General features: G+C 56.2%; 2 protein-coding genes across 3 annotated transcripts; one reads left to right on the plus strand and one right to left on the minus strand.

Moving 5' to 3' along the window:
* Positions 1-4,464: 4,464 nt before the first annotated feature.
* On the plus strand, positions 4,465-8,699 carry ASIC3 (acid sensing ion channel subunit 3). The gene is made up of 11 exons (XM_004458273.2): positions 4,465-4,998; positions 6,160-6,310; positions 6,557-6,684; positions 6,878-7,079; positions 7,191-7,247; positions 7,353-7,500; positions 7,836-7,927; positions 8,015-8,094; positions 8,181-8,252; positions 8,435-8,493; positions 8,621-8,699. The coding sequence occupies exons 1-11, from the start codon at positions 4,465-4,467 to the stop codon at positions 8,697-8,699; spliced, it is 1,602 nt and encodes a 533-aa protein (XP_004458330.1).
* A 1,155-nt stretch (positions 8,700-9,854) lies between these two features.
* CDK5 (cyclin dependent kinase 5) lies at positions 9,855-14,075 on the minus strand. 2 transcript variants are annotated; one of them, XM_004458274.3, is made up of 12 exons: positions 13,943-14,075; positions 13,168-13,256; positions 13,013-13,080; positions 12,827-12,887; positions 12,684-12,740; positions 11,789-11,884; positions 11,571-11,645; positions 11,314-11,410; positions 11,064-11,133; positions 10,474-10,534; positions 10,286-10,366; positions 9,855-10,163 (listed from the first exon to the last, which is right to left on the minus strand). In XM_004458274.3, the coding sequence occupies exons 1-12, from the start codon at positions 13,977-13,979 to the stop codon at positions 10,077-10,079; spliced, it is 879 nt and encodes a 292-aa protein (XP_004458331.1). In that variant the 5' UTR covers positions 13,980-14,075; the 3' UTR covers positions 9,855-10,076. The 2 variants fall into 2 exon arrangements, with proteins under 2 accessions (XP_004458331.1, XP_004458332.1); XM_004458275.3 differs by lacking the exon at positions 11,571-11,645.
* Positions 14,076-14,967: the final 892 nt, after the last annotated feature.

The following is a 14,967-nucleotide window of genomic DNA, read 5'->3' on the forward strand; positions in this document are numbered from 1 at the left end:
GTACTCTTCCACCTTTTGTAACTTTTTTATTTTGAAATTCTTTCAAACTCACATGGCAGTTATAAAAATAATACAAACCCCTGACAGAGAATTCCAACATGCCCCTACCCCCAACCCCAGATGCCCAGATTCACCAGTTTTAACATTTTGGCACATCATTCTACCTCTCCATCTGTCCATCCATCAACCTATTTTCTGAACACTTTGAGTGTAGGTTGTATATAAATGATGTTCCTAGAGCACTTAATACTGCCACGTACCTTTCCTGAGAACAAGGATATTGGCTTGTGAAACCACCTTAAGTGTAGTTTACCAAGTTTAAGAAATTGAACACAGATATAAAGCTTCATCTATATTCCAATTTTTTCATATATCCCAGTAATGTCCTTTTGTGCATTTTCTCCTTTTTTAGGATCATATCCCATTCAGGATCATGTATTTCATCCAAGTGTCATTCTCTCTCCAGTTGTTCCTTCTCTCTTCTTTTTAATTGTGGGAAGAAAGCTTGTTTTAAGAATTAAAGTGGGGACCATGGAGCCTAGAGTGATTACAACTGAAAATGGGAGGATTGCATCCAGCATCCAGGTGGAATCTGACCCTCCTCTTGACATAGAGGTGCAATGGACACAACCAATCCAATGTCCACATAGAAGAGGTGGCATTGGAATGGGAAAAGTGGACATAGTGGACGAAGGGTATGGGGAAAGGCAGGAAGAGATGAGAGGTGGAGGCGTCTTTGGGACATGGAGCTGCCCTGGATGGTACTTCAGAGGCAATCACCGGACATTGTAAATCCTCACAGGGCCCACTGGATGGAATGGAGGAGAGTATGGGCTATGATGTGAACCAATGTATATGAGGTGCAGAGGTGCCCAAAGATGTACTTACAAAATCCAATGGATGTGTCATGATGATGGGAACGAGTGTTGTTGGGGGGGGGAGAGGGGGGGTGGGGGGATGGGGTTGAATGGGACCTCACATATATATTTTTAATGTAATATTATTACAAAGTCAATAAAAAATAAAAAAATTTAAAAAAAAAAAGAAAAAAAAAAAAGAATTAAAGTGGGGGAAGCGGTTGTGGCTCAACTGAGAGAGCGTCCGCCTACCATATGAAGGGTCCAGGGTTTGATACCCAGGGCCTCCTGACCCATGTGGTGAGCTGGCCCACGCGCAGTGCTGCTACAAGAAGGAGTGCCATGCCATGCAGGGGTATCCCCTGTGTAGGAGTGCCCCACACACAAAGAGTGTGCCCCACAAGGAGAGCCGCCCCCTGTAAAAAAAGCGCAGCCCACCCCGGAGTAGTGCCGCACACATGGAGATCTGATGCAACAAGATGATGCAACAAAAAAAGCACACAGTTTCCTGGTGCTGCCTGACAAGAATGCAAGCAGACACAGAAGGACACACAGCAAATGGACACTGAGAACAGACAAGGGGGGAAAGGAGAGAGAAATAAAATAAATCTTTAAAAAAAAAGTGTGATAATCTTCATTAAAACACTTTTAAAATCATGATGCGATAGCCTCAGAAGGGTCACACCTGTGATAAACCATTTCATTCACTTGTTCCTTCAAAAACATTTAAGTACTTGTCCTGTGTCACTGTGCCTACAGCAGGGACCGAGGCACAGTCCCTGCACTCATCAAGTTTACCGTCTTGTCAAGAGGACAGACAAACAAGTGTGCGGCGCAGTGAGCTAAGGCTCCACTGGTGGGACCATGTTGTTTCTGTCACTTAAGTCTGAAATGAACCAGGCTGCACAAATGCTTTTTGGAAGGAGGTGGAGTAGAAATAAATTTCACTGACTAAATTAATGGAGAAGTGGCTGCTTTCTCTGAGGCTCGTGGTGAAACTCCTCCCAATTCCTAAATCCTACAGGGCAGGTGAATGTTTAAAGGGAAGAGTTCGACATTGACAGGTCCAGGCCAGACACTTCTATGTGCAGTCCTCTGTGAGGGCGTTTATGGGCTGGCGCCTGTGGCCCTGAGCTGGGCGGCAGCCCTTCCACTCGGAAGCTGCCTGGGCCTCCTGCTGCTGCCCCCAGTCCCCTATGCCTTGGAGGAAAAAGACATCCTTGTCCCACTTCAGGCAAGTTGACTCTAACTTGGCCATCAGCAACTCTGCTTTCTGGAGGTCTCTGCTACAACCACTAGGAGTGTCCCTCAGCCCCAACTCATCGTCATCTCTAGCTTACCCAAAGCCTCTTTGGTCAGATACCGTGCTGGCTCTGCCCCTCCAAGGCCAGTTTTCTCACACAGTGCTAGGCACCATAGCCCAGGGTATCTTCTAGCCAGTCCCTGTGGTCACCCCAAGCTTGTTTGAGGATAGTGGTTCTTCCTTTAGGAAAGCTCCATCCAAAACAGGCACCCTACATTACTGATGGGGATGCAAAAGGGCATAACTCCTCTGGAGGGGGGTTTGGATATCTATCAAATTACCAATGCTGTTCTATTTCTGGAAGTTTTTCTCCCAGCTATACCTGCACAAGCACATAAAGACATCCGCATAATGGAATGGTATGTAATTTTTTGAAAAGAAAGGCTGAGGAAGTTCTCCAGGTACTGCTACAAGGTCTCCAAATATTGTTAAGTGCAAAGGGCAAAATATGAAATGGTGTATAGAGTGGCTAAGGTGTTCGGGTGTCAGAGGACCCACGGCTGCTGGGGCAGGGACTTCACACCTTGGTCCTGAGCTCCATCCTGCTGCAAGAAAGCTGAAGAGGGTGGGATGGGTATTAGGAGGGGGTAGGCCCAGCTAGTAAGGATGTGAGGAGCTGGCAAAGGCTCCGAGCTAGGATAGACTTGGGGGTGTGGGGAGTGTGGGGACAGGTCCTGGGCAGGGTGGGGAAGGGCCCCAGGGAGAGGGGTTGACGCCACTGCCTGATAGCCCAGGGCCTAGGACGCCCTGTGGAAAGGGTCCTTGGTGATAGGTTCTGAAGGTGTTTGGAGATGCTAAAACCCCACAGTGAAGAGTTCAGCAGGGGACCTCCCTGGATCTAGAGGGGCTGCCAGGGCACAAGTGGATGAATAGCACGACCAGGCGAAGTAGGCAAGAGCTGGCCCTCTGTGGCTCTGGGAATGGTGTTCTTGGCACATTCAAGGGGCTCTGAGAATCTGAGTAAGAATTCAACAGGAGGTTGCTGGGGTCTCAGAGCAACTTTTTCTTTTTTTCTTTTCTTTCTTTAGATTTAATTTCTTGAACAGGTTATATATTCACATGGTTTAAAAACCAAATGAAAAGAACAAAACAATATAAAAAGATAAACACAGATGCCCCACACCCAACTGCCTGTCTTCCCTGTTCCCCACAATTTCCACAAAATACCATTTTTCTTATCTACCCTTCCGATATTCTTTATGCAAATACAAGCAAATGTGAATAGATATTCTTATTTTCTCTCCCCCTTTAGAGCCAAGAAGTAGCACACTGTGCACACGATTCCATACTTTTTAGGGCAAAGCTGGCTCCAGTGAGTCGGCACCCATATTACCAGGGAGGGAGGCAAGGTACCCTACAGTCATTGAGGCAGAGACCCCAGCAAGGGGAGGTGGGACCTGACTCCTTAGGGAGAGAGGGGTGCTCACAAGAGGGGCCGGCCCTCCACACGGAGCCTGGAGGGGCCGCTGGCTACGCAGTGCAGCCCGGAACACCGGGGCACTGAAAGAGACGCTCCGCTCAGTCCAAACTTCCCACCACTTTCCAGCTTGGTCAAGGGCCAACTCCACTCTCTGTGGAAGAACAAATGATCCTAGATGAGGTCAGTGGGAAGGAAGGAGAGACGAAAGGAGGGAGGGCCGGGCCTGAGGGTCACCTCAGACCCTCAGGCCCAACACATGGGGACTGCAACTGGTAGCCTAAGGGGACCCCAAAGTCACCCTAACCCCAATATATCTCTGGGCTCACCTCGAGCCCTACCCGAGATTGCTGCGGTTTTCTCCTGGCGCCTCTGGTCTCTGACAGCCACAGCCCACCCCACCTGCCAACACTGCACTAATGGCTCAGCCTGGGGCCCAAGGGACCTCCCCCGCCCCCCAGACTGCTCAGCCAGCCCCTGTACCCCCCTCACTGCTGAAACCCAATCCTCTGCAGCAAGCTCCCAGCTCAGCACCACTTCAGCAGAGCAGCCCCTGCTCGCCACAGTCGGCGGCGCCCTACCTGGTCCTCGCTGTGGAGCCCCCAAGCCAGTGCCAAGCCCGGCGGAGCCACAGCCTGTTCCAGGGAAAGGCCCAGCAGGACTGGCCAGATCATCCCATCAAATTCCACCAGGCCAGTACCTCCCCACCTCTCCGTCTTGGCACCTCTCCTCCACCCTTTCCTGGCCCGGCCCTTTCCACTGCGACCCTGCCTGGCCACCCGAATCCTATCTCAGCCCCTCCCAGCCCAGAGACGAACCCCGTCTCCCCCCCTCTGACTCCCCGTAGTCTAAGTCACAGCTCCCTGTCCCCTCCCTGGGCTCCAGCCATGAAGCCCCCCTCAAGGCTGGAGGAGGCCCCACGGCCGGCCTCGGACATCCGCGTTTTCGCCAGCAGCTGCACGCTGCACGGGCTGGGCCACATCTTTGGCCCAGGGGGCCTGACCCCGCGCCGGGGACTGTGGGCCGTGGCCGTGCTCCTGTCGCTGGCCGCCTTCCTCTACCAGGTGGCCGAGAGGGTGCGTTACTACGGGGAGTTCCACCACGAGACAGCCCTGGACGAGCGCGAAAGCCACTGGCTCATCTTCCCCGCCATCACCCTGTGCAACATCAACCCGCTGCGCCGCTCGCGCCTGACGCCCAATGACCTGCACTGGGCCGGGCCCGCGCTGCTGGGCCTGGATCCCGCAGAGCACGCCGCCTACCTGCGTGCCCTGGGCCGGCCCCCCGCTCCGCCCGGCTTCATGCCCAGTCCCACCTTCGACATGGCACAGCTCTATGCCCGGGCCGGACACGCCCTTGGAGACATGCTGCTAGACTGCCGCTACCGCGGCCAGCCCTGTGGGCCTGAAAACTTCACCTCGGTGAGCTGGCTGTCCTGCCCGCCCTGCCCAGGGACCCTGAGGGCCAACCAGTCCCTGCCTGGGACCCACACACCCCTTGCCAGCTTAGGTGCCCCCAAAAGTCAGGGAACCTTAACACCCTCTGTGTGAGGATCCTTTTTTTCCCAACCAGGCCAACCTCACCAGTACCTTCCTCTTCGGCCCAGGGAGCTGACCTCCTTGGGGACCTCCTCCCTGTCACCCAGCCAAACTGCAGTGCACTAAGTCAGGCCTCCCAGCAAGGGGCACCGACTCAGGCCGGCTCTGAGCCTGAGGTCTGTCTGGTTTGTGAAGATGCTGTTCCTGGGGGAGGGTCCTCTAGTGGAAATGTCCTGAGGTAGAAGACCCCTCTCTCTGCCAGGGGGAGGGGACTTTTTTCTCCTTTGCCTCCTCAAAGTTGTGCCATCCCCAGAGAAGTTGTGCCAGCCCAGCTGGGACCCACTTCCTTTTAGCTTTATCTTCAAAGAAACAGCTGCCCCGTAGCCTGCACCCTGGATTGCGTGGTGGGGTGGGGAAGGGGGGGGGAGAGGAGAAACTGAAATGATGGGAGCCCATGAGGGTCCAACTACGTGTCTTTTTAAAATTTGTTTATTCCTTCCTTCCCCGCCCCCCGTTGTCTGCTCTCTGTGTCCATTTGCTATGTGTTCTTCTGGGTCCACTTGCATTGTCACGCAGCACCGGGAAACTGTGTCTCATTTTGGTTGCGTCATCTTGCTGTGTCAGCTCTCCGTGTGTGCCGCGCCACTCCTGGGTGGACTGTGCTTTTTCTCACGTGGAGTGGCTCTCCTTGTGGGGTGCACTCCCTGTGCATGGGGCTCCCCTATGTGGGGGTGCCCCTGCGTGGCATGGCACTCCTTGCACTTGGGAGCACTGTGCATGGGCCAGCTCATCACATGAGTCAGGAGGCCCTGGGGATCAAACCCTGGACCCTCCATATGGTAGACCGATGCTCTACCAGTTGAGCCACATCCGCTTCCCCCTTGTGTCTTTCTGAGGGTAGGGTTGGGGGTCATTGAAATGTGGGCCTCCATGTTCAAAGAGGAAGGGGAGAGGTTCCACGGCCTGTGTGTGTACGTGGGGGAAGGCTGGCTTGGGTTTCTCATCCCCTGGTGAGATCTAGTCACCCCATTTGCCCACCCCCAGATCTTCACACGGATGGGTCACTGCTACACCTTTAATTCTGGCGCAGGCGGGGCAGAGCTTCTCACCACTCCCAAGGGTGGGGCAGGCAACGGACTGGAGATCATGCTGGATGTGCAGCAGGATGAGTATCTACCCGTGTGGAGGGACAAGGGTACGGGAGTACGTGTGTGAAGGGAGCAGGGGCAGTGGCATAGATGGGGGAGCATAGAAGGTCTGGGAAGGAGGGGAGGGAAGTGCCAGGGAGGGATGCCCTGAGCATGCTCCTTATCTGTGAGAACGGGGCAAAGTTGGTTTGTCAGAGTCTTGGGAAGAGAAGGCTGCTCAGAAGATCTTGCCTGGTTGGGGCAGGAGATCCAATGGATGGGTCTCAGATCCCAAGGGTCCTCCTCCCTTGCAGAGGACACTCCTTTTGAGGTGGGGATTCGAGTCCAGATCCACAGCCAGGAGGAGCCACCCAGCATTGACCAGCTGGGCTTCGGGGCATCCCCTGGCTACCAGACGTTCGTATCCTGCCAGCAGCAGCAAGTATCCTCACCTGTCCCTCCAGACCTTCCCTAGGATCCCCTCTCCCTCTGTCAGCTCCTCACCACCTCAGACACCAGATCCCTCAGTTTCTCAGAGCCTGTCGCAGGAGCTGCCAACCTACACTAAACCTCCCACAGTTCGACTTGGGTGCTGCCAAAGTGGAAGGGTCCTCCTTAACCCTGCCCCTCCACAGCTGAGCTTCCTTCCACGGCCCTGGGGTGACTGCGGTTCTGTATCTCTGGACCCGGACTTTGAACTGGAGCCCTCTGGTCCCCTGGATCCCCCCAGCCCCAGCCCAGGCCCCAGCTCTCCCTATAGCCTAATGGGTTGCCGCCTGGCTTGTGAGGCCCGCTATGTGGCTCGGAAGTGCGGCTGTCGAATGATGCACATGCCTGGTAAGGGGCTGCGGATGGGGGTGGGTTCCGGGCCCTTGGAGGGAGCTGGCGGTTTGGCCTGGGTAGTGTTCGGACAGCTCCTGAAGCCCTGTCTTCTTCCCCCACCTCCAGGTGGCGCACCGGTGTGCAGCCCCCAGCAGTACAAGGACTGTGCCAACCCGACCCTGGGTAAGGGGCGACCCTCCCCTTCATCCCCGTCTCCAACCCGCACGGCCCCATGAACCCGAGCCCGCGGGGCGGTAGGCCCTGACTCTTGGCACATCTCCACGCCAGACGCCATGCTGCGCAAGGACGCGTGCGCCTGCCCCAGCCCGTGCTCCAGCACGCGCTATGCCAAGGAGCTCTCCATGGTGCGGATCCCGAGCCGCGCCTCCGCCCGCTACCTGGCCCGAAAGTACAACCGCAGCGAGGCGTACATCTCGTGAGCAGCGGCGGACAGCCGGGGCCTCGGGGTGGGGCCTCGGGGTGGGGCAGACCTGGGCGCGCCCTCCTCCGTGTGGAAGTGGGACTGCTGGCGGGGACCACGGGGTTAGCGCTCTAGGGCGCGCGCTCCTCATTTGACACCAGTCTCCGCGCTCACCTTGGGACATGTGGCAAGCTGCTTACTCTTTCTGACCGCTGCTGAGCCTGAACATAGGATGTTAATGTCCCCCGCCCAGGATTCCTGAAAGAATTCAGAGACTAGAGAACCTATGTTTCCTCCCAGCAGCTGGCACCAGTGGGCGCGCGGTAAACATTCTTGGCCTTTTCTTTCAGGGAGAACGTGCTAGTGCTGGACATCTTCTTTGAGGCCCTGGACTACCAGACTGTGGAGCAGAAGGCGGCCTATGAAGTGTCGGAACTGCTGGGTGTGTGTGCAGCGCAGCTTGGGGGGCCTGGGGGAGGGGCGGGCAGGGCGGGTGGCTGGGAGCCGATGGATGACCCTGTCTCCGCAGGTGACATTGGGGGCCAGATGGGGCTGTTCATCGGTGCCAGCCTGCTCACCATCCTCGAGATCCTAGACTACCTCTGTGAGGTGGGCCGCAGCCCTGATGGCGGGGGTACACTGTGACCAGGGAGCATGGTGCAAGCTGTCTCCGTCCCCCTACTGCTTGCCCCCAGGTGTTCCGAGACAAGGTCCTGGGGTATTTCTGGAAACGAAGACGCTCCCAGAGGCACTCCAGCACCAATTTGGTAACAGCCCCTCCTTCCTCTCCTGCTGCCTCCAATGTGGGTGATTGCGCCCCTCCCCCTCGCCCCTTACCCTGGAGAGCCTAGAACACTGTCCCTATCCAGCTGAGAAAAACCCACTGAATAGCGGGGGGCTGGGAGGGAGGACTCCCTCCCCACCGCTGACCCCCTCCATCCTCCCACAGCTTCAGGAAGGGCTGGGCGGCCACGGAACCCACGTTTCCCACCTCAGCCTGGGGCCCAGGTAACCCGACCTGGCCCCCCAAGGCCAAGGGAGGAGGGGCAGGTGTGGTTCCCGAGGGAGGGCGGGGGGAGGGCAGGGAGTGGTGTGAAGGCCTTCTGGGCCAGCGCCATGGGCTGTCTCTCACCAGGCCTCCCACCCCTCCCTGCGCTGTCACCAAGACCCTCTCTGCCTCCCACCGCACCTGCTACCTCGTCACGCGGCTCTAGGGCTGGTGTCTGTCTTCAGGGCCCCACCCTGACATCCTGAACAGGCCCACCCTGCACCTGTCCTTGCCATCTTCACCCCAAATAAAGCTTTAAGGCATCAGTCCCAGGTGTTCCTCTTCTAGGGCAGGGACTAGTCAGGTCAAAGTCAGCCCTCCTTGCCTGTCATGGTGTCTGAAATTTGGGGCTGGCCATGGTTCAGTCCCATACTCTTTCTGGGGGAGAATACACAGTATGAGAGTATCAGTCATTGGCACCTCAGTGTGAATGACCTCATCCACTAACATCAGAAGGAATGGAGCAGAGGGCAGGTGTCCTCGAAGTCCAAAGCTGGGAGGGAGCGTGAAGGGCAGAGAGGAGTCAGGTCAGGAGGGCAGCCACATTGGGTACTGACCGGGGAGGAGGGCTCTAGCTGGAAGGCCCTGACCCACAGCCCAGCAAGGGGTGGGACGGAGGCTGGGAGAAGACAAGAGCTGGTTCTGCCTCCAAGAACATAAGCTGTCTTCCTGGCTCAGAAGGTCATGACTCTTTTTCTCACATTTGGGTCCAAGACCCAGCACACAAAGGTTTGTCTCCATGGGAACAGCTCTTGCTTCTCCAACCGCCCCCACAAGAGCTGCAGCTGGAGTCAGCAGGAGGGGTGGGCTGGGGCAGAAGTGCAGCCTGATGGCCTTCCTTGCCCTTCCCCCTCCCGCCAGGCCCCGGCTGTGGGCCCACTTCCTTGCTCTCTGCAGCCCACTGGCTGGGACTCCCATGTCAGTAAGGGCAGAGGGAAGGGCTACACGTTTGGGTCCCTCCTGTCAGCATCTGAAGGGACTCTGGGTGGGGATGCAGAGGGGAGGGTCATGACAGGACTGAAGGGATTGGGAGAACCGAGTGGAAGGCCTGGCCTTTTCCTCCGCGTTCCAGAGAGCTGGTCCTGACTCTCAGCCCTGGCTGTGTGACCCCTCAGGACCGTGCCACGCCCTCCTGGGGAGAGGGGCAAGGCCAGCCCTGCCCCCAGCTATGAGGGGTGAGGGTCTGACCTCCAGAGGAGAGGAGCAAGGATGGGCGGGCGGTGGGGTAGGTTTGTGAGCTCGAGGCAGGGTTGCAGGGGAGCTGAGACCTCTCCCCAACCCCGCCCCCTCCAAAGGCACTCCAGCACCACATGAACCAGGCTGTGGGAAAGGAGCCAGTTTATGAAATTAAATAAAGTCCACAGAGGGAGTGAAGAACACGGAGTAGGGCACGTCCACTGGCCTGGCACCTCCACCCTGGCTGGGCCCAGCACAGCTGGAGCTCCAGTGCACCGTACACCGCCCCCCACCTCCCACCCCTCCCCTCCCCGGAGGGTGGCTCAAAAAGGCCAGGCCCTAGCCTGGCAGCCAGGGGTCCTGGAGCCTAGGGAGGGCAGAAGTCAGAGAAGTAGGGGTGCTGCAGGGCCTCTTCTGCAGAGATGCGCTGGACGGGGTTACACTTCAGGAGGTTCTGGAGAGAGGGGAGAACAGCGGTGGCGGCTTCAGACCTGGTCAGGTCTCCAGAGCCCCACCCTCTCCCAGACCCCTGTAGACACGTCCTGCCCTCCCGTCCACCCCCATGCCCTCAGTCACCTGCAGCAGGTCCCTCCCAGTGGCATTGAGCTTCGGCACGACGTTCACCAGGGACGTGGTGGCCGGGTACATTGGGTAGGGCTGTGGGGGGTCAGGGAGAGTCAGAACCAGGACTCTGGGGGTGTGACAGCAGCTAGGCTGTGAGGTAAACGCAATCCCAGTGAACCGCCACCCCTCCCCCTTCACACCTTATAGTCTGGTAGCTTGGTCATGGCGGGCCACTGCTCCTCGGTTGGTGTCCCCAGCAGCGTGTCCATGTGGTCAAGGACCACTCAGGTGGAAGGGCCTCTGTCCTCAGGGGGAAGGGGCTCTTCCCTTTACCAGGTAGGTGGGAATCCTCATACCCACCCCTACCTAGACTCATGACAGAAACAGGCCCTAAGCCTGTGTGACTTTGATGTTCGGTCTCACTTACATAATGTCTACAAAGGTTAACTATTTAACTGAAATCCTGAAGTCTGTTGCCTCATGAACCAGGTCATCCTTCACCTACTCCCACAAAAAGCCCTCCTGCCTCTTTCGCATCCGGAAGAGGCTCCTCTTGGCTTCTTCCTCTCGGGGTCCCTCCTTGTGTGGACACGGCACACCTTCCTGCTGCCTGTATCCGCACTGTGGCGGTCAGTGTCCCCACGTCCACTCTCCACCTCTCACCCTCAGGAGAAGGCTCGCAGACCCCACCATCCCTGCCCAGCTCGCCAGCCAGCCTCACCCCTGCACTCTAAGCTCCATGGGCTTACTCCACTTCAGGGGGCTCGAGGAGAGGGACAGGGAAGGATATCTGAAGATCCTCTTCAATTGGTCATCGACATCATTGCCAGGGAAAAGAGGCCGCCCAGCATTGGCCAGCTCTGGGGAAAGGAAGAAGGGAATGAGAAAAGGTGACATAAGAACCCCTCATGCCCACTGGTATCCTCTGTACCTTCCATCCCCATCCCCCAGGGCCCCCAGTCCCTTTCCCCTGAGGGGACCCTCCAGACTCTACTGTTAACCCAACTTGGAGGGAAAAAGGCAGACCCCCAGCATGTCACCTGCAAAGATGCAGCCGGCTGACCACATGTCGATGGACGTGGAGTACAGCTTGGCCCCAAAGAGGACATCCGGTGGGCGGTACCACAGTGTGACCACCTGGAGAAGATCCCACCCACAGGTACCCCCCACTTAGAAGGCTAGGAAAAAGGCTCAGAGTTGAAAACCAGAATGCTTTGGGTAGGGATTTGAGTTGGGGCTAAGAGGTGCTCACTAGGGCTTCACGCCCTCACCCCCACTTCCCCTCCCCCCAGCTCACCTCAGCTGAGTAACAGCGAACAGGGATACCAAAGGCTCGAGCCAATCCAAAATCAGCCAATTTCAGCTCCCCGTTCTAAAGGGAGATGGGAAGGGGACACGGAGAAGGGCTCCAACATAGCCTTGGGGGGGGGGGGCTCCAAGTCTCCTTCTTCCGGCCCAGCTTCCTTCATCACCCCCCCAGCCTCCTCAACCTCCACCTTCTCCCCTGAGCCGTACCCTATTTATTAGCAGGTTCTGGGGCTTCAGGTCCCTGTGCAGCACGTTGCGGCTGTGACAGAATCCCAGGCCTTTTAGCAGCTGGAAGAGGAATGACTGGGAGCAGAGGGAGGCAGAGTCAGACACTCTGGACGTGAAACTTTGCCCAGTGATGGCTGTTTCCCCTTCTCGCCTCTCTGCTTTGTCTCTAAAGTCTACCCAACACTTCCTTGCCTATCTAAAACCATCCACCTTTCAGAACCAAGCTCAGGACAGCATTCATTCGCCTCGAGGACCTACTTTGTATTGTGCTAGGTATTAGAAGTGCCTCAGTGAACAAGGTGGCCCTGGTTCCCATCTTTTTGAACTTACCACCTGATGGGCCTTCCTACCTTCCCAGCCCACTCTGATCTTTCCCCCCAGGCCTTGTGTGAACACACACATTTTAAGCATCACCATACATACTAGGCTTTATAATTCAGCCTTTGGAAACTGGGTCAAGGCACTGGGTCCTGGGCCTAGAGCAGTGCCTGGCACATAGCAGAGCAGTAAATAAATATCTGTTAAATGAATGCATGTATCTCTTTGAGCCTCAGTTTTCTCATCTCTCAAGGTAAGTAAGGTAATTTCCATTAGTGTGTGACAGTGCAGGCCAAATGAGATCATGTGAAAATGGTTCACTAAGATTAGAGGTTACTGGAAGGCAGGATAATTTCCATTAGTGTGTGACAGTGCAGGCCAAATGAGATCATGTGAAAATGGTTCACTAAGATTGGAGGTTACTGGAAGGCAGGAATAGGGACTTCTCATTCTCTTACACACCAAAGTGTCCCTTACTAAAGGCCCCAAATTGGTGCTCAGAGAGTTCTTACACTGAATATGGACTCCAAACCCAGCCTCAATGAGTCCCCCTCACCTTCACAATTTCAGGGTCTAGGTCACCATTGCAGCTGTCAAAATACTTTTTCAGGTCCTAAAAAGGGTGGGGGGATGAGACAAAGTCTCAGTCTGGGCCCCTCTACCCTCCCGAGGCTGCCGTCCCTGAAACCCCCACCTTACCTGGTCACAGAACTCAAAAACCAAAGTCAGCTTCTTGTCACTGTGCAGGACATCATGAAGCCTAGGGAGAAAGACGGGCTCAGCCCAGGAGGCCCATAGTTTAGGCGCTACTATCCCAATATCAGCCGGGCCAGGCCCAGCCTTGAAGCTCCACCCTCTCCAACTGACCACTGCCTGTTTACACACCTGACAATGTTCTTGTGCTTCAGCTCTTTGAGTAGGCAGATTTCCCGTAGGGCAGAACTCGGCACTCCCTGCATATGGGAGGGAGGCAAAACCATCAGATCCCGCCCAGCCTAGGCCCTCAAGCTTCCCCCCCTGGACCTCATGCACAGTCCTACCTCATCATCGTCATCCAGCCTCACCCGTTTCAGAGCCACGATCTCATGAGTCTCCCGGTTTTTGGCCTTGAACACTGTTCCATAGGTGCCTAAAGGAAGGAGGTCAGATGTGAGGGAAAGCATGGGGCATGGTTCCCCACTTAAAAATTGCTCCTGGGAGGAGAGGCGTCCTTAAGAGGGCGTTGTTTCTGATGCCTGGAGGAGTTCAGGTAAAGGATGCAGCTGAAGGCTGGGCTTGGGAGCGCTTAAGGAGTGAGGAGGTGGTAGGTGGGGCTGGCAGAGAAGGTGTCTGCAGAGGCTCAAGGGTTTTTGCAGGAAAGAGGGTATGATTGCAAGGGTACCGAGGTCTATAATAAAGGCTGTGCTTTGGGAGAGTCTGGAAATAGTGGCGAGAAGTATGGGAGAGGAATGAGGGATGGTAAAAGTGTTGAGGCTGGGGGTTGGAGGTCTCCAGTGAGAACCGAGGTGGGGTTTGGGGTAAGGTTCCGCAAGTGATGCAGGGATAGGGGTGCGAAATGCAGGAAGTGCTGAGATTGGGAGGTCAGGTCGACAGGGAGTGTTGCGGTTGGAAGTGGGGGCCTGCAGGAAATGCTAACTAACATTGAAAGGTTGGTGTCTACACGGAGCTTTGTGCTCGGGGCCCAGGGCTGCAGCGAGTGCTAAGGTCCGGTTCAGTGTCTGTGGGTATTGCTGACGGTAGGGGAGCCAGGGCTGCAAGGAATCCTGAAGGGTCTGCACAGGAAGATCTTGCATGAACATCTCGTCGTCCCATTACCTTCCCCAATCTTCTCCAGTTTCTCGTATTTCTGCATCGCAGCGGCCGCGGGGACCCCAGCGGGCCCTGGGCTCTAAGAATCCGGCCCCGGCGTTGCAGAGGAGGAGGTACCCCAGCCTCCGACCCCGCCCCGCCCTCCTGCCTGCACATGGCTTTCTGGGGCTTGTAGTCCTAAAACATCAAGCTCTCCCAGTAATGCTCCGGGCCCTAGGAAACAAGAAGACTACAGCCACCAGCAGGCTGCGCTCAAGCTCTCTGCAGCACTCGACTCCCGGGACTCCGGTTCCACCGCGGAGGCAAACCTTGGACTTCAAGTCCCAGGAAGCACCGCGTGTCCGTTTTCCGGGCGTCTCCGCCGAATCACCGCGGTTCCCAGTGTGCCCCGCTCTTGTTATTCCTTTTCTGTGACCCCAAGCCTCTTTGAAATATGCTGCTCCGGGACTACACATTCCAGAATGCAGCGGGGGTGGGGGTGGGGCGCGCTCTGTTTGGGCTTTGGAATTTGGCTTAGATCCGGGACTCAGGTGGCCTGGCTCTGACCTGGCTGAAGTGGTAAATGGTATTTAGCTCCTAATGACCTCCTAACGATTTCAACATGGGTTTTCACCTCTTCCTAGGCCACCTTGTGACCCCAGGATTGATCTGGGAAATGACTCACAGTGATGTCTTGCCGATGATGACTTCACAGGGACCAGCTGACCACAGGGCTGGCAAGAGAGGCAGGTGTGCCCCATCTTAGACTGGCTTTGAGGGATGGGAAGAATGATTTAACAAAGCCAGAGACCTCTTTTCTGAGCTCAGTTTACTCCAGCCACTACCTGAGGTAAGCTGGCTGAAGGACTGAAGAGTCACAGGTCCTTCCAGATACCAGTGTGTCAGAGCCAGGACCCACTGGAGTTAGCCAGGGCGTGGCACAGTAGGGCTGGCAGCCTGGTTACCCCCGCCCAGTAGACAGGAGCACAGACAGATGGTACTCTTGCAGCAGCATTTACCTCATCTCTTCAGTCGTTGATTATAGATTGCCC

This window comes from Dasypus novemcinctus, chromosome 5, assembly GCF_030445035.2.
Source record: "Dasypus novemcinctus isolate mDasNov1 chromosome 5, mDasNov1.1.hap2, whole genome shotgun sequence".
NCBI lineage: Eukaryota > Metazoa > Chordata > Mammalia > Cingulata > Dasypodidae > Dasypus > Dasypus novemcinctus.

Bases quoted from the DNA above. Each gene is read 5' to 3' on its own strand.
- CDK5 (XM_004458274.3), bottom strand. From the start codon at position 13,979: ATGCAGAAATACGAGAAACTGGAGAAGATTGGGGAAG. The intron at 12,741-12,826 runs GTAAGGTGGGGG...CACCCTTTTTAG, and splicing joins TTTTTGAGTTCTGTGACCAG to GACCTGAAAAAGTATTTTGA. The intron at 10,164-10,285 runs GTGACTGAGGGC...CCCTCTCTCCAG, and splicing joins CTGGGAGGGACCTGCTGCAG to AACCTCCTGAAGTGTAACCC.
- ASIC3 (XM_004458273.2), top strand. From the start codon at position 4,465: ATGAAGCCCCCCTCAAGGCTGGAGGAGGCCCCACGGCCGGCCTCGGAC. The intron at 4,999-6,159 runs GTGAGCTGGCTG...GCCCACCCCCAG, and splicing joins GGCCTGAAAACTTCACCTCG to ATCTTCACACGGATGGGTCA. The intron at 7,928-8,014 runs GTGTGTGTGCAG...CTGTCTCCGCAG, and splicing joins TGAAGTGTCGGAACTGCTGG to GTGACATTGGGGGCCAGATG.